Genomic DNA, 25,133 nt, shown 5'->3' with positions numbered 1-25,133 from the left:
CTGCAACTGAGCCGCCAGGTAATAGAGCTCAAAATCCGGGACCGCCAGTCCTCCCTCATCCTTCGGCCGAAGCAGCGTGGCTAAAGCTATCCTACGCCTGCCCGTGCCCCAAAGAAACGAAATCAGTAACGATCTCAGCTGTTGAAAGACAGATCTGGGTATCCACACTGGCAGTGTGCGAAAGCAGTAAAGAAGGCGTGTCAAAGCTATCATTTTCACTAATGAAATGCGCCCCGTTACCGAGAGCGGGAGGGTGGTCCAAAAGGAAATGCTGCCCCTCAGTGCTCGAATACAGCGGCCCACATTGCCCTCCAGCATATCCGCCGCCTTGTGGTACACATGCACTCCCAAATATTTCAGGCAATTAGGCTCCCAATTGAGCAACGGGCAGGTGGTAGGTCGCATCTCCCCCTGTCGCAGTGGAAATAAACCGGATTTAGACCAGTTTACTTTAAGACCAGACAGCTTACCAAAGAGCGCAAGAAGACTCTCTGCACCCTCCAACGCTTCGCATGCGTCCTCTAGAAATAACAGGAGGTCGTCCGCGTACAGCGAGATAATCTGTGGGCTCCCCCTGTAGACTTTTCTTGAAAAACAATGGTTCAGGGGTGGCCGATAAGGTCCTGAGAGAAATATGGCGTTTAGTTAATTCACGCTAGGGAGCTAGGGATGTAGGTACAAATACAATCTTTTATTTTCTTTTTCGACAGTTATAAAAAGTTTCAGGTGCTCATATGAGTGACAAGGTGCATAATGTGACACGAGTGAACATAGTGGAAAACGAAATGTCACACAACAACAAGGTAAAGGACCATACAAATATATACAATTGGGGGTGATATTTCCTTGAGTAGGTTGACGACGTTTCGATCTGTATGATTTTAGATCATCTTCAGGACTGAGGAGCCTCCTGAAATTTGTAGCTAGTACAGTCCGGCAGGACCGAAAACTTAATTCAACTTAAGTAGGGCATCCACTGATTTGACAGAATAGCTTTTGCGTTCTTTAAACTCGAGACATGTATTATTGGTCCAATTAGCGGTTTGGCGCTAAGGAATTGGTAGCATCACATGTTTAGGAGCAGCTCACCAAGGGTAAGTTCAAGAGTATGCCAGAAACGGAGTCTGGGTAGCTCGGTGAAGTAATTTAATGATGTATTCTTCTGGCGCTGCGTTATTTCGGATTTTAATCTGTGTTAGGGGTCCAGTTAGCGACGGGTGGCATCATGTATTTGCAAGCTGCTTACCGGGAATTAATCACGGCTTGTAGACGGCTGTAAGAGGGGGTCCGATTGCAATCGGACCCCCTCTTACAGCCGTCTACAAGCCGTGATTAATTCCCGGTAAGCAGCTTGCAAATACATGATGCCACCCGTCGCTAACTGGACCCCTAACACAGATTAGAATCCGAAATAACGCAGCGCCAGAAGAATACATCATTAAATTACTTCACCGAGCTACCCAGACTCCGTTTCTGGCATACTCTTGAACTTACCCTTGGTGAGCTGCTCCTAAACATGTGATGCTACCAATTCCTTAGCGCCAAACCGCTAATTGGACCAATAATACATGTCTCGAGTTTAAAGAACGCAAAAGCTATTCTGTCAAATCAGTTGATGCCCTACTTAAGTTGAATTAAGTTTTCGGTCCTGCCGGACTGTACTAACTACAAATTTCAGGAGGCTCCTCAGTCCTGAAGATGATCTAAAATCATACAGATCGAAACGTCGTCGACCTACTCAAGGAAATATCACCCCCAATTGTATATATTTATGTGGTCCTTTACCTTGTTGTTGTGTGACATTTCGTTTTCCACTATGTTCACTCGTGTCACATTATGCACCTTGTCACTAATATGAGCACCTGAAACTTTTTATAACTGTCGAAAAAGAAAATAAAAGATTGTATTTGTACCTACATCCCTAGCTCCCTAGCGTGAATTAATTAAACGCCATATTTCTCTTAGGACCTTATCAGGCCAACCCTGAACCATTGTTTTTCAAGAATACACTATCGCCCCAGGTTCGCTTTATGGGGTACCCTTGTTCTCAAGATATATACCCCCTGTAGACTAGGCCCATGTAATAATGTCCCGTTCTGGCTTCCGCCGCGAAGGGCTCAATTGCTAATGCAAACAGCAGGGGGGAGAGCGAGCACCCCTGCCTAGTGCCTCGGCACACCCGGTACTGGTGCGATATGAGAGAGCCCACTCGCACCCGTGCCATTGCTGATGCATACAACACTCTCGTCCAGCCTATGTAACCATCTCCAAGGCCAAAGCTCTTCATGACCCTGTATAAATATTCCCACTCTAAGCAATCAAACGCCTTCTCAATATCGATTGATAGTACTAAAGGCGCTCGCGCTCTCGGCATTGGGTCTCCCAGCAGTCGTATTAGTCGTCGTATATTGACAGTAGTGTTTCGCGTGGGAATAAATTCGGATTGGTCACTAAATCAGCCCTGACATGTGTCGCAACAGTCTGGTCGCCAATATGGTACTCGGGATTTTGTAGTGCGTTGTTAGCATGGACAACGGCCGATAGGATGCTGGTGTGCAGCTCTCCCTCCCTGGCTTTAGCAACTGGATCATCAGAGCTTCACACATGGACTGAGGTAACCGGCCTCTAACCTTGGCTTCATTATACACCGTTTGGAGTCGCGGAGCTAGTTGCTCTAGATATTTACTGTAAAATTCTATGGGTAAACCATCCAAGCTCGGGGTTTTATTACGAGCCATCCGCTTCACTGCGCTCCCGATCTCCCCTAGTTCAATATCCCTGCTCAGGGTCTCTGCCTGCTCTTGGTCTAGCTGCGGTAATTGCAGCCCCTCCAGGAAGGTGTCAATTTCACTTTCCTGTCCTTCTAGCGCACTCTCATATAGCGTTCTATAGTACGATTGGAAACTGTCCAGTATCCCCGTTTGGGTGTTGTATAAACGGCCTCCTTCCCCCTCTATGGCCAAGATCGGGTGGCTACGTCCAGTAAGGTTAGCCAACCAAGCGAGCAACCTCCCAGCCTTATCCCCCTCCGCGTGTGCTCTTGTCAGATAGGTTTTGTGGTCGAAGCTGCGAAGCCGTTCCATTTCGACCGCCACTGCTTCCTTGGCCTCACAAACAGCATCCTGCAGCTCAGGATGATTAGGTCGTGCCATCTCGGCCTCACGCAGCGTCCTCTCTGCCTTATCCAAATCATCTATTAAAGCCTTGCGCACTCCTGCATATTTCCCTATGCAATGGCCTCTGACAACAACCTTGAAGGCGTTCCACTCCATCGCTCTGGATGCCGTGGTGCCGTCGTTTTCCTCAAAATAATGTGTAATCATCTCACCCAACGCCTCCCTAAACAGTAGGTCGTCCAGTGTGTCAGGCCTCAGCTGCCACGTCGGGACTCTCGAGGTCTCAGTCATCCAATTTAGCGTTAGCAGCAATGGGTTATGATCGGACAGCGTGCGGGTTAAGTACTCAGTACTCGCCACATCAGAAATCACGTGGGGGGAGCACAGAAAAACGTCAAGGCAGACATGGAGATCATGCAGGCTAGAATAATATGAGTAGTCCCTCACTGTTGGGTGTTGCGCTCGCAAAGCATCCTCCAACTCCCATCGCTCTTGCCACTCAAGCCTACGCTTTGCCAGTCGGTGCACCGGGGAAGTTCCCAGAGGTGGATGGGACCTATCCAGTGTAACGTCTGCCACTGAATTAAAGTCTCCGCCCACCACGACGGGACCCGTTAAGTAGCTCGCCAGCGCGCCAGAAAGCCTCGTTGAGAAAGACGATTGGTCAACATTTGGTGCATACACGCTACAAAGCACTATATCTCGGCCCTTAAGTTTCCCCTCTACGGCCACAAACCTCCCCTCTGGGTCTATTGTATGCCTAACCACTTGAAAAGGAGTCCCCGCCCGTATCCAGATAAACGCGCCCCTTGCAAATGCAGAGTATGTGGTGTTTTACAGTTGCCCTCTCCACCTCCGCTGCAGCGCAACACCTTCCTGCTTTGTCAGATGCGTTTCCTGCAATAGCGCAATCTGAACCCCTCTACGAACTAAATAAGCATGAATTTTATGCCTCCTTGCCATAGTATGTAGCCCCCTTACATTTCAGGTTACACATTTCACTGTTCCAGAATTGGCCATAGTCCCATACTAACCGACATGAGGTAGCAGAAGTTCGCATCTAGGCGCACGTGGTGACACCCTCCCAACCCAACCCCAAAGCAACAGTTCCCCCCCCCTCCATGTTCCCCGCCTCGAGCTCCCCCAACTACTCTAGGCTCCCCGCCCCCCCCCCCCCCCCAGAACAGGACCTAACTTCGCAAAAGCAGCTCCCATGCAAACTTTAGAAAGGGCAAAATAACCCCCCTCAACTACCCCCCTACTCCGCAATCTACACTACGGTGACCTTATGGGCCAATAGGGCGTAACTCTAATCCGAAGGTGGTTACCACATTCCCATCCCCCCCGCCCCGCAATCCCCCAGAAACACTCACGAACATCCCATCTGCTTTGTCGTATGCTTCAGCATCGGTAGGCACAGGCCCCCCCCCCCCCCACCCCCCCCAGGCTTCATATACAGTTAGCACTGTTCGTCTTCTCCTTCATGCTTCGATTATGTTCTCCGATGTCTGCGGCGCTACAACTGGGCCCTTGGCGCCACCAAGTTCCGATAGGTCCGTTTCCGAGCCCGTAGCCGGGCCCTCTGAATCCGAGCCCCTGCGTGAACGGGTTTGCACAGTCCCCGATAACTCTACCACTGCTTGCAGCGCTGCCCTTCTCTTCTTTTCCGTTTGAGAATCCGTGGGTTTCTTAGGTCTCTGCCGGTGCCTCCGGAGCCTCTGCGATTTCCGTACGGGTTGTCGACTCTGCTCCTCTTCAGCTCTGATTTTCGCCCCATCCGTCCCGGCCTTGTAAGTGTCCCACCACGCCCAGGCGTCCGCTGATGTAGGAAAGAAGAGCGTTTTGCTATCCACCACTACCCTGAGCTTGGCTGGGAACAGTAGCGAGTATTTTATGCCCTCTGCTCGCAGTTCCCGTTTGAGCGACAAAAAGGAGGCCCGCAGTTTCTGAGTTTCAAACGTGTAATCAGGGAACAGTGTTACGTTACTGTTGTCCACTTGGAAAGGGCCCACGTCTCTGGCCCTTTGCAACAGCCAATCTCTGTCTTTATAGTGCAACAGTTTTATCACCACTGGACGGAGTGGCTGGCCCGGCCTTGGAGGCCTAGCTGGGACACGGTGCGCTTGTTCTAACGTGAAGAAAGGTGAGAGGCCCTCCGGCGCCACTTCTGTTCGCAACCAGTTGTCAAGGTATCCCACCATGTCATCGCCTTCCTTTTTCTCCGGCAGACCCATCAAGCGTACATTATTGCGCCGGCTGCGATTTTCAGCGTCCTCCGCTCGCCTTTCCAGTGCTTGTATACGATCGAGTGCATCCACCAACCTCCCTTCCATGGACTTATGTTCCGGTACCATCTCTTGCAGTGTGTCTTCCGTGCTTTTGATACTGTCTTTCAGTTTGTCATGCTCCGCTCGTAGAAGCCCCAACCCCCTCGCCACCTGAGCTATATCCTGCTGCAGAGCATCTTTCGTGGCCGTAATGGCCTCCAGGATACGATCTTGCAGTTGCTGTAAGTCCGCAGGGCTCTGCGCCGAGCCATCCGGCGCCTCAGAGCCAGTAGCTCCCTCCACTCTCCCCTTGGGTTTTCCCATCTTGTCCTTTTCGCCAGCCAACAGCACCCTCCCCCTCCAGACAGTGTAGTCTCAGCAGGCACGCGTTCTGGGCCAACAGATTTGTTAGGCTGGGGTCCCGAGCCGTCTCCTCCGTACTTCAGGCGTTAGTTCATAGGTGCCGGTTAGTACCAATGCCCCAGCAGCTGCTCAGCGCGTTATCGGTTCAGCCTCTAGCTCTAAGGGGTATCTCTCGTGCCAGGCACACGCAACTTTCCACTACTGGGACCGGCCCCGCCTCAGCGCAACAGTCAGTTCTCCAACCTTTCCCCAGATAGGCACTCCACTAGGAACCGGAGGTTCCCCCAACAACTCGTACTCTCTGCTCCGCTCACCTCACACGTGGCTTCAGGCTACCAACGCGCTCCATCTCTCGCCGCCGATCCGTTCTTAAACCTGTTGCCTCCTGGGCGCTCAGGCGCTATCGCGATCTGGATCTCAGTGGCAATCAACACTAGGCCACCCTGGTGCAGCCCCAGGGTCCCCCACTAGTCGATGCAGCCTCCGGGTTCGTTTGCTCAGGGTTGGTCCTCGTAGGGAGCGCTCTGCCAGCCAACCCCCCCTCAGGCAGCACGGATACCGTCAGTGCTGTCGGCGGCAAGGCCCCAAGTCAGCTCCGGCCCAAGCCCCTACGCGGGGCTCCCCACTTCTTCAGGCCGGTCAGCGCACTCGGCTCCAAGAAGCCCCGAAGCTCAGGCAGACCCAGTGTGGCCCAGGGCTCGCGCCCCCTCAATCCCAGGGCACCCGTGGGAGTTGGCTATCTCCCGACTATTGCCGGCAGCTTCCCCTCAGTCCGTAGCCTTGCCAGTCCCGCCGTGCTCCAACCTCCGGTCGTCGGAAAACCCTCCTCCCGTTGGGCGGGTGTACCTTCTATTCCGCAGTTGGGTTCAGGGTAGGGTTTCCGCGATCTGCCATGTGCCCGGTTCTTCCGCTCTGCCTCTGCTCACTGTGGTCCACTTAGCCGTCGGTCCGCAGGGCGGCCGCCATCTTACCAGCCTTCTTGATAGTCGGCCAGCGGCCGAGTCCGCCTCCGCCTGCAGAATCCAAAGTCACGGCCTCCGTTGCTGACGATGCTCGGGCAGACCCGAGTGGCGCCGCCTCCCTACCTTATTTGTCCGAGGAGGCCGCCGTGCACCATCGGTTCCTACCTGCGCCGGCTCTGAGTGCCGTCCGCCATTTTGGGCCAGATCACCCCGATGTTTCTTTGTCCGTGCGAACAGGGTGTTTTATCGCCGGAGTGGCGTTGCGTTCAGTTCCTGGGGTTTCTCTGCCGTTCCGATGCCCCGTGCTGCCAGGATAGCCCTGTGCACGTCGGAATTCGTGCAGTTTTCAGGATAATATCGGGGGATCGGGCGCGGAGCTCCGGTCTCACGCTGCCAGTCCCCTCGGCATCCAAGCCACGCCCCCCGTGAGTGCATACATACATGAGCAGATATGCCACTGTGCTGCTCAGTTCACTTACTACCAGTGCAGGTGACCAAGATAGCCATTTTAAACCATGTGCAGGACACTGGTGACAACGAGTTGAGCAGCTACATGATGGCTTCACTTAAGATAGGGATGTTTTGTGTCAAACATTTTGTTTTAAGAAACCCATACTGATTCCAGTGTTGGATTTATTAATACATACACCCAGAGGGCACCTTAGATGTGCCCCCCTGAAAACCTACCCGCTCCTGGTGTGTTGGCTGACTGGTTTCTGCCACCTGAGATGAGTGTCTGACCCCCAAGATTGATAGCCTTTGCTCTCAGGAGGTCAGAAACGAAGCCTGCTCGGGTCCGGGGGTTGACACCCCCCTCCCTCAGGATGACCTGCTAATTAGCCTTTCAAGGCAGGGAAGTTTTAAAGAAGCTACCGCCATTTGAAATGTGAGTCTGGCTCCCCTCACAGGTGAGGAAGCCAACCCCCTCTGTCCAGAGCCTCTTGGCACCTGGACAGGCAGGACAATAAGCTAGTCAGGTGGGTGTACCACCCCTTAGGTGGCCAAGTACCACTCCTTAGGTGGCCTAGTCTGAGGATGACATGACTTTTCAGAAGTGGCCATCTTTGGGATGGCAAAATTAGGAATTCTGGGCATATAGGGTGCATAGTGACCCCAAGTGTCCCACAACAACGGGAGCGGTTCTGTGACAGAAGACTGAAGCCTGCCCCCATCGGCTTCGTTAGATACCGGGTGATTACCTACGCTGCGTCTCATGGTGATACAGGCTTGGAGCCACGATCTGATCTAATCTGTGGAGTTCAATCACAAGCAATTCACAAATTTTAGCAAATCGGAAGGGACTGAGACACTGTGTGGAATAATGCATTGCTTCTGAAAGACTCTACGGTCGGACTCAGGGGGCACACAGAGACTTGAGGTATTTGTATTTCTCCTACCCGCCTGCTCACTTTTAAACTACCTCCTCTGTCCAAAATGGCTGGAGCCATAAACCTGTAACAATAAATCCCCCCCCCCCACGGTACCTCTGTCCACGAGGCTCCTCAATTTAACTCCCCCACACAGAGATAAGCATTCCTCCCAGATAGCTGGAGCATTGCTGGCTCGGATAGAAAGTGAAACTCCTCCCCCTAGGCTTAAAGTAATAGCAGCAGACAGAGGACTAATATCTCCACCTCCCCTGCATGCACGAAGGAGAGGGGGTACTGCTCTTCTATGCCAGCTAAGCAACAGCAACAAACAGAGGACTAATGTCTCTATCCCACCTATTTGGCGGACATGTTTGACTATTCTCTCTCATGGGCGGACATCCTGGATTAGTCATTTTCTTCTTTATCTGAACACTCGCCAAGAATTAATCACTCTAGACTAATCACAACTACTGAGTACTTGGCTCAGTTAGGTATCTACACCCTCTTGTGAAAGAATGCCTGCCTATTATTGTATTATTATTCTCGTAACTATACTCTGAACATATGTAATGCACAGAATGCCACCTCATATATGCAAGAATGTCTGCTTATTATTGCAGTACACTCCTAGCTTTACTCTAAACATTTGTAATGCACAGATTGCTACATCATATCTGAAAGAATGTTTGCCTAGTTTTGCAGTATTGTACCTATACCTGTATGTTGAACACTTGTAATGCGCAGATTGCGACCTCATATACCTTTTACCGCAGTATTATTCTTCTACCTGTATTTCGAACATTTGTAATGCAATGCTACTTCATTTACCTTGGTTGCTAACTAATGTCATTTCTGCTCTCTATGATTTTGGATTCTTGATGGTGGCACTACCCCATATATATATCTGGTTGATCACCAGTGACACTGTTGTTCTCTACAACCTATTGTAACCTATTGTATGTATATGTTTCTCTGCACACTCTTACATTTGGGATACGCCGATTGATCACTAGTACTATTCTTACACCGTATAACCTACTGTATGTTTTTGTTTTTCCTACACATGTGTACCACTATAGTGCATTCTCCTAGTCCCACCTAAACCATCATCGCAACATGGATCCCCCCCATCCCCCCCCATTCTCAGTCCCCATTACCCTCTCACCTCCTTTCTTAGTATAACTCCCCTTCCCCACAACATGACCACTCCCAATCCCATTTCCCCTCCTACTCTCAGCCCCCATTACCCTTCCTGCACCCCCACCTCGACTATCAGTCTCCCAGCATACACCCTGACCCACCCACCTACCATCATTGCCCTCACTCACACCACCAACCCCCTCCCCACCTCATATACACCCCTCCCGACCAAAACAGCCCTTCTCCCTAACACCCTCCGTACACCAACACAACGCACACCTCCTCGAACACCAGCCCACGCTCCCACCTGCACACGAATTTCCTGGTCAGCCATTCCTCTCAGACGGCCGCCCCCACCTCCACCACCTACCCCACGGTGGACAACTTCATGGCCACCCTTGCTCAGATCAAAGATGACATACACAACATCAAGGAACTACTCGCCACACACCCCATACACCCCTCACCCACCTCCCCTCCCAACTTATTCCCTACCCACCCGGCTGACTCACTCACTCAACACGCCCCAAACCGGGCGTCAATCCCCGCTCTTAGACGCAGCAAATGCCCTCGTCCCCCTCTTCGCCCCTGCAACACCCCACACAACTACACCTCCCCGCCCAACGGGTCCTCCATCCTTCCGTCGAACTCTCTCACTCAACCTTAATCATTTTTATTAATTGTCTGATTCCCACGTGTTTAACTTTGTAGCCATTTACGTGTGCCATTTATTTGTACTATTTTGTACATAGGTTGGCTTGTAGCCAACTATTTGTACCATTTATACTATGTGACCTATTGATTTATCTGTCTGACTATGCGTCCCCAGGTACTCCTCTTTGTAAAGCGCTCTGATATCCGCAAGGATCTTGTCCGCGCTATATAAAACTTTCAAAATAAAAATAAATAAATAAAATAAGTGTCAATGGTCTATTGGCTACTACCCTACACTCTCCTAAAGCCCCTAAATTCAGTATTTAGGGGAGCCCCTGGCACCAGAAAGTTAGATCCTACCGTCCTGAAAGAAGACTGACGCGAAGAGTTGCAGCTGCAAGAACAGAAGACCCAGCAACTGACTTGGTGCCAACCCTGCCGGATCTAGATACTGCAGAGGGAAAGTGATCCCAAAATGAACACGTAGGTCATTGGAATCTTCTAGAAATAGACTCATGAAGTGAGTACCCCGGGCGAAGGTAGGGAAGTATGGGGATTTCTTTACCTGATCTTGAGTTGCTGTTTTGCTTTATTATTGGAGCGAGATTTCACTTATAGTAATGGAGGCAATTGTATTGATTATTGAAATGCAATAAAACAGATTTGAACCTAAAAATTGACATGCGGTGAGGCATAGCAGATGTCTTTAGTCCCCTGCGCCCCCCTGCCCCACCTTGTGTTGCTGGTGTCGATTTCCCGACCCCAGCAGAGGGGAGGGTCACATCTTTGCTCTTGTGTAGTGAAGGGCAGAAGTCCCTGTAAAAGCTAGAGAGGCACTTCTTTTTGCCCTTCCCAAGGCCTTACCTTTCATTCTGTTGAGGCCAGACTAGATATCTCTGCCAGAATAATATGATTTCTGTATGTAGTGTTTTGTCTTTGCCATGACCCTTGACTTTTGACCCTTGTACCTCAGTTTACCAGCAAGCCAGCAGAGAGCAAGAAACCAACGTAGTTGGGATTCTGGGCCCATAATGCTACTCCTAAAGTGTCCCTTAAATGTCCCTTCCCCTCCCTCAGATACGTTTCCCAAAAGTGTGTAATCCTCTAGTGTGCTATCTCCCAAAACACAAGAAACACTGTTAGAAACACTGTTGGAAGGAGAAGTTCTCCTTGTCCTCTAGGAAATGTTGTCATTCCCATTCAGAGAACGAGTGCACTGTTCTCAAATGCTAATTTCTTCTTCTTCTTCTTCGTCGTTGTCCTCGTAAGAGTTGATCCTGATTCTTAAAATTTTGAAATCTGAGTTCCAGGCTCCATCTGTCACTCTATTCCAGATTTCTACAGTTCATGCTGGGGTTGATTTGTCAGCAGAGAGGAAATTCAGCTTAAACAGTTGCTTGCTTTCCAGTATGCTAATAGATAGACCAGAATCTACACTAAGAAAGGGTTGGGTAATCTTATACAAACTTGCGTTTTTCCATATGGAATACTGTTCTTTGTTTCATTGTGGTTTTAATCCCTTGGCTATACATGAGTTATTCTATGTCTTTTGTGTGTGTAAGCTGAAACGAGTGGAATTGGGAGAAAGTTCATAAATCTTGGATGCCAGATGACCAGAGTTGAGTTTTTGACAGCTCTAGGTAAATTGGCAAGTGGTAGGTGACCTAGTTTAGAAATCAAGACACTCGGTTTCATAAAGTCATTTAAGCCAAAATTATAACAGCCACATTTTTATTGGACTATGTAATTCTTTCTCTTATTACAGCTAAAGGTTTTTGTCAAGTGATTGTGAAACAAAAGGCTGTAAGATGTTGGTTTTCTTTTCTAATGCACAGCATTTAAAAAGCTTGTAAACGAAAAGTACCCATATTTAAAAATATATCTGGAATTACGAAAGCACATTTTTTTTTTCTTAATTCAGAAAGTCTGATGCAAACCTAGATTTAAATAGGAGCAAAACAAATCGGAACACTTAACTTGGTGATGTGCAAATGTTAAATATTTTCAGGCACTCGATTGCTAAACATTGTTTGCACACTATATCGTTTTATTAGTAAAACCACATGTCAGTGGGACATTTTATGGCTATTTCAGTGAAAAACTGCTAATTTCAAATGTGCGCTACCCCTTCATGCTTTAGGTATGTATTTATTAAAAGTGATTTTTTTAAACATAATTTGAGAAACATTCCTGCCCCTGTACTTATGACAATGCTGTTAAGGAACTAAAAAACAATTTAGCGGTCATGTGCATCTTATATGTGGCTAGATTTGAAATCAAACAAGTGATTTTTGTACAGCAGACATGCTGAACTCACATGTTTGAAGGTGCTCTGGTATGTGATGAAGAAAATGGCGGCTCAATGAATTAAAATATTTGCCCAGGATAACGTGATTTAAAACCAGTTTATGGGTCAAGAGCATTATAATTAGGTCGATTAGATCTTCTAAGTTAAAAGACCTGCAGGTCTAGTAACATTTGTATGATTTTTCAAGTCCTGCTAACCTGAAGCTTCTGATGACAGTGCTGGCAGAGTACCAAGGAAGTTCTTTAAAACTATGCTTCAGAAGATGATGTACCTCAAGGTGGCAACCAGCTTGAAGATCCATAGCTGGAAAGCCAAGAAGACTGGTGTAAAGCAGACTCCAAGCAGAGGCTTCCTCATCAACAGGGAGACCAGGCAAGCACCAGGCCACATCCTGGGTGTGATGGGATCCTCTAATCCTGCAGTGCATCTTCGAATCCTGTTGTATTCTGCCTTTCAGCTGGGGCATCGGTCATGGTTTTTGGTACATCTGCGTGGGTACATGATGGACTGTGCTAATGATTTGAGGTGGGGGGACCCACTATCCTGGGCAGCATAACTCCTGTCACACCAGTGCACACAACATACTGAGTCACTGTGCCTTGAACAGGGGCTGGCAGGCACAGCCAATTATGCCCTGGTCCAGAGGTGGATGGGATTTTGGGCAACCGCTTGTGGCGAAAGATGATCAGGAGTGGTATGAAAGAGAAGAACAGTTACGAAGAAGATGGTTGGGCAGTGGCGGAGGTGATTAAGGAAGGAGTAGGTGACACAGATGTGAATTCTATTAGATGAGATCTAGAAAAATGAGAAAATTGAATACATGTATTAGATTGTGTGAGATGGCATGAAATAACATGAGGCAGTTTATAAGGGGTTGGGAAAGAACTGGTTATAAAAAGAACAAGAGAGGAGTGATCAAGAAACTATTAGGTGGTATAAATTAACATTATGGGAGATTAACAGTAGATAAGGAAGGAGTAGATGTGTTCAAGTGTTAGATCAAGGATGAAGAGATCTGAGAGACAAGTTTAAAAGGTAACAAGGGGGGGGTAAGAGTGAGACACTAAAATCTAATGTAGTAAGGAGGATTAAACAATTGAGAGAGAGGAGATGATGAAGAGGGACTGAGTATTTGTTTAGAGAGAAGAATAGATAGAAGAATAATTCAGTTTGGAGTTTGTTCCATAAGAGAAGGTTGTGGTCCGCAGAGGGTGTTCTCACCAGAGGCTTGAATAATTATTTTTGCTGTTATAGAAAAAGAAAACTGGTTAGCTTTTTAAGGCGGTATGGGAACATTTTCTTTATCTGTTGGGTATTTTAATTTTCCTTCAAACACTGAGGTGTTGAGAGGAAAAGATCATCCTTTTCAAATGTGTTGTAATGGTCGTCATGAAGAGCGTCATGTTGTACTTCTGTTTTTATGTTTCAAAGTCTTTGAGTTTTACGTAGATTCAACATTTTAAATGGGATGTGTTAAGATCTACAAAATAGATCAAATCGCGGAACACTACAAGACCTGTTGCGTTCAGCAAATCAAGTGGAAGTTAAGCCTAAAGAAAAAGAGTACCATTCACAACAGACTTTAAATAAGAAGTGAAAATGTACTAGAGAAGGATATGTAATCTACCTCCATACTTAGCACCAGGGCTGGAGAGAAGAGTTGTACTTATATAATGGGTAGAGGTAATAGTAGCCAGCCACTGAAACGTAAATATAATGGGAAGGATCAGTTTGAGTGAATAAAACATGTAGGAGTACACCAAGAGTGAAAGAGGTGATAAACCTAAAACAAAAATAGGAAAATGAGGACCATAGCATATAAGGTGTTGAACCACAATCAGCGATTCAGGGCTTGATGGTCTCATGACCTTTTAGAACAATCTGTGTGGAAACTAGTTATGAAAAGTCAGATCAAGGTAGAAGGTGACTACTTTCTTATTATCAACGACTCCTTGTGATCTATCTATTCTCTTGGGCAAATTTAACACTTGTTTGTTTACAACATGACCTGGAAATTAATAGTAACAAAACTAAGTACATGGTCTTTGGTGCTAAGAGGAAAATGCCCATGAGTAAGGTATTCTTAAGCAGGGGGAGGCATTGGATAGGGTACAGGAGTTTGACTATTTGGGCACAAGATTGGAGATTCCTATAGATGGGTAGCCCAGGTACAGAAAAGTGTTATGACTTTAAAACCAAGAACCTTACCGTTGGCCACCTTTACCCACTCCTGGACGAAAAAGGGAAACAAATCAAACCTGTGCCAGATGGGTTGTCAAGTACCAGAGAATATTGAACACTTGTTGTTTTTCTGTAAGGGATATGCTAAACCACGATTAAGCTGGATCATTCCTCTTTGTAAACTTCTCGGTTTAGGGGACCGCCTCAGCCCTTAGAGTATGTAAAACCAACACCAGATACTGTGGTGTATTCATTTGCGAGATACTTGTCTGCAATATGCCACATTGGGTTGAATTCTCTTTAAAACATTACGCATATCTTTGCACACCTAATATCTTGTCTCAAATGTATTTGATTGGTTTTAAATTCTTTTTGTTGTCTTACCAATTTTTTTATAGGAATAGAATTGTCCTTATTTGGAAATCTTTTTAGCTTTGAGATGCTTTTTAAAAAAAATGTTTTGCACCGTTTTTTTAATGTATTTTAAAACATGATTAGACTTGTATTGATCTGTAATTTCTCACACAATTTTGTATTATCTACATTTTTTTCATGAATTTGTATAAAGGAAATATGATGATGACTAAAATATAGACACCCTGACACTGTAAAGCTTGTATTTTAAACTTTGAAACCGAAATGTGTCTCCTTTGCAAAAAAACATTCTCGATATGGCTTTTATGATACGTTTGTTACTCATCTTGGTGATCTGACTGATTCAAGAATTTCTTGAGTACAAAATACAGTGCTAGAGTGATCTGTGATCCATGAGTTTTAATATATATTTTTAAACCTCTCCCTGTGTTGGTGCTTTGTAAAACCACAGTAAAAAAAAATCGGTGTCTAGAAATTCAACTCTGTACTATAAAACATATTTAGGTCAGTCCATTTTGCATCTACTGTATCTCTGTGTAACACTTAATTTAAGCCTGTTTTAAATTTTTTTGATAAGTTGTGTATGCATATGGTAACTTCTGTTGATAATGATGTATGCCTTATGATGATTTTATCATTGTAAATATTTCCTACATTTAGCCACAGCCATATGACGAAGAAAGGTGGAAAACATTTTGCCTGGGGGAAAAAATTAATTCTGATCTTGCTTCTTCGTTGTTGAACACTGAGAATGAAAACCCAGGCATTGATTATATAAAGGTGTGTAGAACCCTCTTCCAATGTAAGTAAATCATTAAAACCAAAAACATTTTTTGACTGTTCTTAGACTCTTTTAGTAATGTTTGTCATTTTTTCAGACCCTCCTGCATAGGATGTCATTTTTTTCAGACACTCCTGCGTAGGATGTTCAAAGTGCCATTATTGATTTTAAGTGAAAGGTATCTGGCAAATGTTGCATTCTTCTTTTTTCCCCTCCGTCATCTGACTACTTTAATGGCATTGAGCTTCTGTAGTTTTCTGTTAACTGTGCCCAGGTCCGAAGACTTATGGATGAAGGGTTACCCTTTGGATAGGTTTGTCCAGCCACTAGCTTCCATGTTCTTTGGCACACTACTGTTATCATTTGTATAGCCAATAGTCTGCTGCATATGACTGGCTTGAAGCAACACCGCCCACGTTACTCTGTTTTCAAGTGCTGATATGCATTGAAGCATGAAACCTGACTCTCTGTGTGTGTTTTGTGTAAACTCCTTATATTCCTTATGTGGTGCATTATGATTACACAAAAAACACTAAGACAGACGTATACTCTAAATGTTTGGTATTCTGTTTCCCTTCTCTTCAAGTGTGGCCACAGTGTTATATGTAAATCCCAGAGACAGAAGTCTGGTGGAGGATAAAGCAGGTCCTTCAGCAGCCAGATAAATGTGCCCCAAAGTGTTATACGTAAACCCAGCAGACCTGTCAAGCAGGATTTTACACTGTAATGTCAAAAATGACCCTCACAGCCCTCACCCTACATATTTTGTAAGGTTCAGAGGAGGCCTCTCTGCTAAGTCATGTCAGCCTATTGTTTGCTGCTAGGAAGCATTTCACACCTATTCAAATGCTAATCCCTGGCTGGAAGACGTTTGAGAGTAAATGCAAATTAGCCTCCAGGAACTTCAGGTGTGGGGGAAAAAAATATTTATTAAAAATTCGACTATCTACTTTTTGTATTTAGTTCTATTCCCGAGAAACAGTATTAGATATTAGAGATACAGTATTCGTATTTTGATCTGTGCTCTTGTTTTCTACATAGGACAGCTAGGCCTGCAACAGTGAAAATAGCATCTGATAGAGACATCTAGCCGCAGATTCCTTACCTTTTAATTCTCCCCAGGAGCCAGACTGGATCTGGAAAAATTTTCACAGCAGTACCTCTACGCGTCGGTAGAGGGCGTTTAGTGACTCCATAGTGATATTGTCCACCTGATGTGATGCCGGCAGAGTCCATATAAGCCCTTCCCTGTCGCGCTGATGTCCGTTACTTCTTTTCCCCTGCTCCTAACTAGGATCTGGAGAGGGATTCCTCAGTCTGTTTTTTTGGCCTATTTCAACTTTTCGTCGACTTAACATTGTGCCTTATTCGAATTTCATCTGCGTTCAAATCCTGTGGATCTGGTGGACGTCGGATGTCTACCACAGACACTAATAATATTTGTATGTGGTGCCTCAGAGGAATGCGACTCCTGTCGCCAACTTCGTCTGGAGGTGTTGTGGGAACTTCGCATGAAGTTCTTGGCAGTGTCGTCGCGTCGTTCAAGGTCGCGCTCCACGTAATGCTTGAGAGCCTGCTCCAGAAGTCCTTCCTGTGGGCATCCTTCGACCTTGACATCCAAAGGTATGTTGCGACGTAAGCGGTCAAAGTCACAGCATTCCCCGACTTTGCTGCATAGGCACAGCGTCTGAGGCCCCTCCTAATCCTCCGATTGAGGAGTCTGGGCAAGAGTACAGTATTCCCTGGAGCCGGGGTGACTCTGGATCAGATGCGGGAGTATTATTCCTCCCTTCATGCGATCTTTGGGTCTCCACCTTCCTCTGGTGCGATTTTCAGCACCAAGGAGGTCAGAGGAGCCTTCACTGTATCCACGCCGGCAGGGGTCTCCCTTTGCTTCAGTTAGGCCCTCTGGATCCGTAGTCTGATCCTTGTCCGCTCCGATGAACAGCCCTTCGGTGTACACACCTGCGGCGCCAGTGTTTGCTCGGCCAGCTCTGTTGTCGACGTCAGTGGCTCGGTCTTCTCTACTTCCGACGCAGAGGCGTCGTCACATCGGCACTGGACGGCGTCGTCACATCGACTGATGGCGTCTGGGGCAGGGCCGGTGGTGCAGTTTGCCTCACATCTTTCCTTCTCCTTCTGAGGAGCCCCTACTGTTTTTCCTCCAGGAGAACACATTTTTGGCAGAGAAGGAGAAGAAATGAGATTTATTTACCTGATGATTGATACTGTCCAACCTCCTCTCGAGGTTAGTTGTCTAAATGAGCTGAGTGAGGCTAGTGGCCTTGAATCCGCCCCATCATCGGGCCTCTTTTCTTCTCCCGGCCTCACAACATAGGTAAGCTCTGCCTTTTCTGAGCTTTTTGAATAGAGCAGCTCTGGTTCTGGAGCTGTAGCTCCCTTCTGTGTGAGGTGGCCATTAACCCATTATTTGGGGTACTCAATCGGGGCCAAACAAGGTTGAGCCTGTGCTCCCCAACAGTGAAGCCCTATAGGATATTTGATTTTGATCTTGGGCTAAGTCTGCTAAGGGGACCCCAGTGGAGTGGTCTGTAGCACATACATTGTCCTGCCCGCGGGGACCCAGCCGGCCTACTCCAGCAGCCTACTCAGCGCAGCTTTGTGGTACAGACTGCTACATCCACCCCTAACATCAGCGCATTTCCTAATGTCCCTCTTGACTGGGAGTCCAGGAGTCTCAATACTTTTGGTTGACAATTTTTTTTCTGCCACCAGTTCCGCCCTGGGGTCACTAAATATCGCTTGTGTTCTGAGCCGGTTTTCTCACACATTAGGGGATTCGTTCTTGCGCCTCCTATCCCTTCCAGATGAGTCCCGGAACAATCTTACCCTATACTCCATGATGGCCAAGTGCTTCAATGGGCATGGATTCCACAGATTCTGTAGGTCGAGCCATGGCTCTTTAAGTGGCATTCTGCCGTCGTGCCTGGCTACTCCACTCTGGTTTTTCAGAGGCTTTCGATAGTGTACATCTGTTCGGCGCTCACGCAGATTCCGCCTTACAGCGTTTTCGGGACAGTCGGGCTGGAATAGAATCTTGATTATGTTTTTCTATACTTCCTGCCTCCCTTATTCCTCCTGTACTAGACTTGTGCGGGAGGATGGTTTCTTTCACATATGAGCCTTTCAAAGGCAGTGCCCATTGCCTTTTTTATTTTCAATCTCTGCCTACAGGTGGCTATCAATGAACAGGTTATGGTCCCCCATTATTGGGGAAGCATACTACTTTGTGACCTATTGGGCTTCAACGCCTGTTGATGCAAGGTGTTCTGTTATGAATGTTTTTTTTCTTCCCAAATTCTGATTAGGGTATTTTGCTTGCATTGTGCGGTTAACTGTTGACTTGCTCCCTATTCTACAGGGAACATCGTCTGTATGCCTTATAAGCATTCCTACATATGTTTCTGACACTTAAGTACCTCTTATAGGGGACTTCAAATTATGTCCTTTTGGTGAGATAGTGCCGGGGTTTCTGCTTCGCACCTGATTTGCTGTTTTGTACAGTGTCTTGCTCCTTGCCATGGATTTGATTTTTTATTTTATACTCTTTATCTGACGTTCTTCCTTCCCTAGCAGATGCAGGGGGACGGGAGGGGTGTAGTCCTTGGCCTACGGTATATTGACTGCTCCTGACCTAGGCAGTGTTCCCTTTTAGGTTCTTTTTAAGGACGTTGGCAATTCTTTGTGCTAGCTCTCACTATTCATTGGCAATAAAGGCTCCTGCCACTTCTCTTTCTCACAAGGCTCCTTGTTGGGAGTATCTGGTCAGTATCTTTGCTATGGGTGGATTACCCGTCCGACCCTTTATTTCCTGTGCCACCACCTTTGCAGTCTTTAATCTGCTTCTACCCTGCGTGAAGCTATTTGCTTTTTGCTTTTGGGCAATGCCTTTTACCTTCGTTCCTACAGCAAACACTTATATGACAGTTAAGATACCAACCATGACACTGCTATTGAACTGGTTGTTATTTAGATGTCACCTCCTACCCCTTTCTTTGGGGTTCATGGCTGTGTTTCACTTTACGTTTTTTTCTCGAACATGTGTTCCTTGACCACCTTCTCTCTTGGCTTTGGTTCGTAAGGAGGTTTGGTGATCTTTTTGGATTGGGCTCACCAATTAGAACGGCTGAATTTCACTGGTTTCACTCCTACACCCACTGATTAACCAATACACCTTGGTATATAATTTAACTCAAACATTTTAAAAACGCTCAGTCACCGGATGATGTCATCAGTGATGTCATCAGTAATTTCCTCAGTGATGTCACTGACCATGTCATGTTTGATGTAATATGTGAAGTCATAAGCAGTGAATTGCGGGGGCGCGAGTTATAGTTAGCTCACTAACTATAACTGCTGAATTTCTCTGGTTTTGTACGAGTGAAACCTGAGCCTGACTAGAACGTCTCTGTAACCTTTGCTTTTTTCAGTGAATGTGAAAATGTGTGTGTGTGTGTGTGTGTGTGTGTGTAACCGCGATTTCCCCTTTGAATTCTTTTGGACGCACGGCTGTATTTCCACCCTGCACACAGCCTCCGTGCGGTTCCTGGGTACTTACCTTGGGTGTTTTTTTGTGTGCCCAGCTCCCCTGAATCTCCTGGTTCAAGTCCCGACTTTGATCGCAGTTCGCATTCCACTCTATTAATATATGGTTTGGTCCCCCCCTGGAGACAACTGTATTGTGTGCTTACTTACCTATTGCAGTTGAAGTAATCTTGTGCAATTGTATCGCTATCTCCGGGTAGGAGAGATACCAATGTGTTAGTAAGCGTTGTTTAATAAATTGAACTTGTATATGTATGTTGAGTGGTTCTTTTTCATTTAACCTACACTAAATGATTAGATCTGGTAAAAGAAGTTGCTTAACACTCCTTCAAGATAAGCCTGAAGGCTGCCACTTAGAATGCTTTCTGTGGTTGTCTAAGACCACTACAATCACCAAAAGGGTTGTCTGGATTAGTGCAAGGTGCTTTACTTAAATAAGTGTACACCATATACTAAGCCAGCCTCCAACAGCAATGTTAACACCTAAGTCATTTTGCCAGTCTAGTCTTGCTTTGGTCAAGCCCTGTGTATGCGAATCTTGTGAATATGCATATGTCTTGGCTATCAATGGGTAGGTGATTGCAAAAGTGAGGACAGGGCCTGCAATTCTAATGGTCCTGTAAATCGTCTCCCAAGATACCAAACATAGCATGTCTGGTTCTGTAATAGTCAAATTGCGTCAAAGTGGTTGGTGCATTACTTGGGTCGCAAAACTGATCCCAATTACGCATTATGCCGGCCTAAAAGAAGTCTCCGATGGTATAAATAGCAACCGTAAGGACATGTAATTCCTACATGTCTTACTTTTGTGGGCTACAAGGCCTACACAGAGGTGACTTTTTAAAGTTTTAAACCGAGGCTTTGGCGTGACCTAAGAGTTAATTTTGACAAGTCGAATTAGTGTTTAAACTGCCACAGACAGGCTTCACTGATAGGCCTGAAGCAAAGTTTACACTGCAAGTGTAAACTTTGCCACAATAGGTGCTGCATTCCACTAGTGATTAACTTCCAGGCCCTAGGTACATCTTGTACCATATAATAGGGACTTCTAGGTAAGTTAACTATACCATTTAGAAATATGCCTATTCTACCATGTTTAAAGAGGGAGCATGCTACAGTGAGGTAAAGTGCACAGAGTTGTAAACTACCTTGCAAAAAATATAGGGTCCAGCAAAAGGCAAATAATCCACAGAAAAGCCAGATTTCATACAGGCCTTCTTCAGTTCATAGTGCAACACTTCTGTCAGGGTGGGTAATATTACACAAATAATGAAACAAAGTGTGAAAGTTGTTGCATAACTTCCTATAATTATGCCATGGTATGCTGGACCCTAAGGAATTGAGCCCCTACTATAGCAACCGACTCCAACTTCATGAAGAACAATATGGCCCTATGACTTGTTCTGCCATATCGAGCCTCTGAAAGGTCTGTTATCACCTTGCAGAATTACATGTCGAAGTGGCCTCCTAAATATTGTGGACTGTCTGTGAAAACGTTGTTTTTTTCCTCATCATTTAGCCTAGCTCAGTGATAGCAACTGTGAACAGATAGTGATCCAGCTTTGTAATTTTCAGTGCATTTTGGCAACCAGGCTCTCTTTCAATACTGTTGAGAAAAATATTATGTTCCCTCATGTCTGCCTAATTATTCAATCACGGAAGGCTGCAATGGTGAAATCGACAAGTTGAACTTCCTTTATGTTCTTTTAAACTTGTTGAACTTACTTATTCTCCATGAAGAGAAGCTGGGACCGGAGCAGTTTGAACTTTAGGCAATCAATTTAGGAAAGTGGCAGTATTCCTCCAGCTTTGGAATAATGACAACACAACAGCCATTACCATGAATGCTGGTGGCATGCCTCTCTAAGCCTAGCTAGGCTTTTTTCTTAGGAGTCAACAATTTTAGTTTTTTTGGGAGGGTTTTCCACCCTTTGATTAGAAAGAAATCTGTGTTGTAACTATAGATGAAAAATCTCCCCAAATGCAAGTGTGGCATTCGAGCATCCAAATTCTTCTTGTTTGTACTAAACCTCTCATCAGTTAATTCTTTGGACCGCTCTACCTCCTGTTTGATTAATATCCTCACGGAAACTTGTGGCTTTTTAGACCGCTACAATTGACATGACCTTTCTACCAATGTGTAATGAAGGACACCCCAAGTTGCCTCTAAATACTTCATTCCCCCTACCGTAGATCATTAACTAGAGCTTTTGAAGCATCACACTTTGAGACAAATCATCTGTCTTGGGGGCAGTTTAGAAGTTCTGGTTGCTTCTCCTTCATTTCACACTTCTAGAGTTTCTCAAAACAAGCTAGTAGAGCTGAGAAACAAGCTAGTAGAGCTGAGAAAATTGTGCGTGTTTGAATCCAAACAAACCGTTTTAAAAACCAGTCAATTGGTGCTTTTGCTATTTATTCTTTGTGGTGGACAAAAGGAATGGGAATATGAATATCCACCTTTTAGCTTTTTAGTCCGGAGTCATTTGCTCACAATGGTGACCTTTTTGCATGTATTCTCAACCCCTTATGAAATAATGATTAATTTTGTACTTTAGACCCTAAGCATGCCTGCTTAAAAATCACATTGTGAGCTTACTCTGTAAAAGTGCAGTAACAGCAGTAAATGCCTGTTCCAGGCATATGAGCTTCAGATCACACACTATACATAGATCGTGAAACTCCATCGGGTTTTAGAGCCGGTTTTAGCACCGAGACCGCCGTGATCGAGGTTGCCGAGTCAGTTAGGTGGTCGCTGGATTCAGGAGCATCGGCAATGCTGGTGCTCCTGGATCTATCGGCCGCCTTTGACACGGTTGACCATGGCAGGCTACTACAACGTCTTGCTGAGATCGGCCTCCAGGCCCAGGCACTTGGATGGCTCCACTCATATCTGTCCGACAGATCTCAGAAGGTGGCCTTAGGCACCTTTTCCTCGAAATCCAAGAGACTGAACTGTGGGGTCCCACAGGGATCAGCTCTTAGCCAGTTGCTTTTTAATATTTATTTGGCCCCGTTGTTTAGCTCATTGCCAATTGGGGAGTCACCGCAATTTCCTATGCTGATGACACCCAATTGGTCTTCCCGTTTTCTGAGGTAGCAGAGGCAGCCTTTGCTAATTTCAAGGGCTGCCTTCGCGACGTGGCCTGCTGGATTAACACCAATAAACTAAAATTAAATGCTGGTAAAACGGAGGTTATCTTTTTTGGGAAAGGCGCCCACCCTCCTGCCGAGTTTTGGTGGCCCGCCGAAATGGGCTCTGCACCGATTCCCAGCACAAAGGCAAAAAACTTGAGTTACCTGGGATGATGGCCTATCCTTTGCCCCCCACATACAGCAGGTCGTTGGAGGTTGCCTTAGTAAGCTTAGGACCCTTCGGAGATTTCTTCAACTGCTCCCGGAGGGCTGCCGAAAAACGGTTATTCATGCCATGATCACCTCTAGGCTTGATTACGCCAATGGCCTATATTTAGACCTCCTGAAATTTTTGCTGCAACGGCTGCAAACCGTTCAGAATTCGGCTGTAAGATTGCTGAGGCATGTCCCTTTTAAACAACACATTTCCCCTCACCTACGCATGCTACATTGGTTACCTGTGGCCAACCGGATAAAATTCAAGGCTCTCACCCTGGCCTATAGAGCCTTACATGGAACCTGTCCGAATTATCTAAAAAAACGACTGCCTAGATACTCTCAGGCCAGACTCCTCCGTTCTAACCATAAGGTTCATCTTCACGTCCCTCGAGTGAAAAGGGCCCGCTTGGGTGGTAGAACCTTTTCCGCAAGTACGGCACTTCTTTGGACTACCTTGCCGCCTGAAATACAACAGGCACCCTCAGAACCCAGCTTTAGGAGATCACTGAAAACATGGCTTTTCACCCAATAATTCTTACTCCTTCGTTCTATGTCTTTTTCTGATCACCCAGCGCCGGGACACTTCCTCCGGAGGTAGCAGTTCGCGCTTTATTAAAATTCAGTATTATTATTATTATTATTATCATCGTCATCTGGTGTTGGGCCAGGTTGTTTGCAGTTTGTTATTGTCTTGGAACAAGTCGTTGGAAGTCACGAGATAAGTGACTCCTCCTTTGGACAATAGTGCGCATGGGCATCGACTCCATCTTCAGATTGTTTTTTTTTTTCCGCCATCGGGCACGGATGTGTTCGCGCTCCAGTTCAGTATGGTTACCGATTTAACTTTCGACGCGTAATCCTTACCCTTCTTCGGTATTGTTTTCTATCACGTTTTCCCTTTCGACTCTCTTCTCTACAAGCTTCTACTTCGGTGGCGGTTGTCGAAGCAGCCCTTCGGGCCTAGCTGCGCCATCAGGCCTTCTTGGCTCATGGAAAGGACTCCCTTCAAACAGTGTCCTCAATGTGGATCCAAGTTTCCACACGCCGATCTTCATGAGGTGTGTAACCTCTGCCTTTCACCTGAGCACGAGGCCAAACACTGTCTGGCTTGTGCCTCTTTCCGCTCCAAGAAAACCATCCAAGATAGTCTATCTCGAAGAAGCATGGCTCGATCATCGATACCTGACAACAACTTCCAGGAAGGCATCTATGTGCAGTAGCGGATGGAAGAAGGTACCTTCAGCGCCTCCGAAGCTGAGGAATCCGACATTGAAGGCATCACCCCGGGGCAACGGGTCGTAAGTACTGACGTCTACATCCCCCTCCCCGACCCACCCATTCAAAGGCACCAGTAACACCTTCACCTTCGTGCCTAGGTGCACACTGGGATGAAACTTCCCAACACCGGCTTCGGGCACGGAAAAGAAGTCTACACATAAGCCTTCAGGCCACTCTGCATCAAGCCAACCTGCTGTCTATGCCAAAACCCCATCCCCAGCACCGACAAAAGAGAAACCGAGAACATTGTCTTCGTCCGCGCCGAAACCTGATTCCACATCCGTGCATTCAGCACTGAAACCAAGGCACTGAAGCTTCGGATCCGAAAAAAAATTCGGAACCAAGGAAGCCATCGGTTCCTAAAACCACTAATCAACCTTTGGATCCCAAAAATCGCCGGAATCGGAAAAACAACGGGTTC

General features: G+C 46.4%; 1 protein-coding gene across 1 annotated transcript in view; it reads left to right on the top strand.

Moving 5' to 3' along the window:
- GEMIN2 (gem nuclear organelle associated protein 2) overlaps positions 1-25,133 on the top strand; it is a 263,441-nt gene that overhangs the window by 63,822 nt on the left and 174,486 nt on the right. The window contains exon 5 of the mRNA XM_078659764.1: positions 15,397-15,516. Within this exon, the coding sequence (XP_078515890.1) occupies positions 15,397-15,516 (120 nt within the window). The remainder of the gene's footprint in view (positions 1-15,396; positions 15,517-25,133) is intronic.

Source organism: Lissotriton helveticus, chromosome 9, assembly GCF_964261635.1.
Source record: "Lissotriton helveticus chromosome 9, aLisHel1.1, whole genome shotgun sequence".
NCBI classification, from domain to species: domain Eukaryota; kingdom Metazoa; phylum Chordata; class Amphibia; order Caudata; family Salamandridae; genus Lissotriton; species Lissotriton helveticus.
Note: the sequence above shows the minus strand (reverse complement) of the source record. Positions and strands in the feature narration are given on the sequence as shown.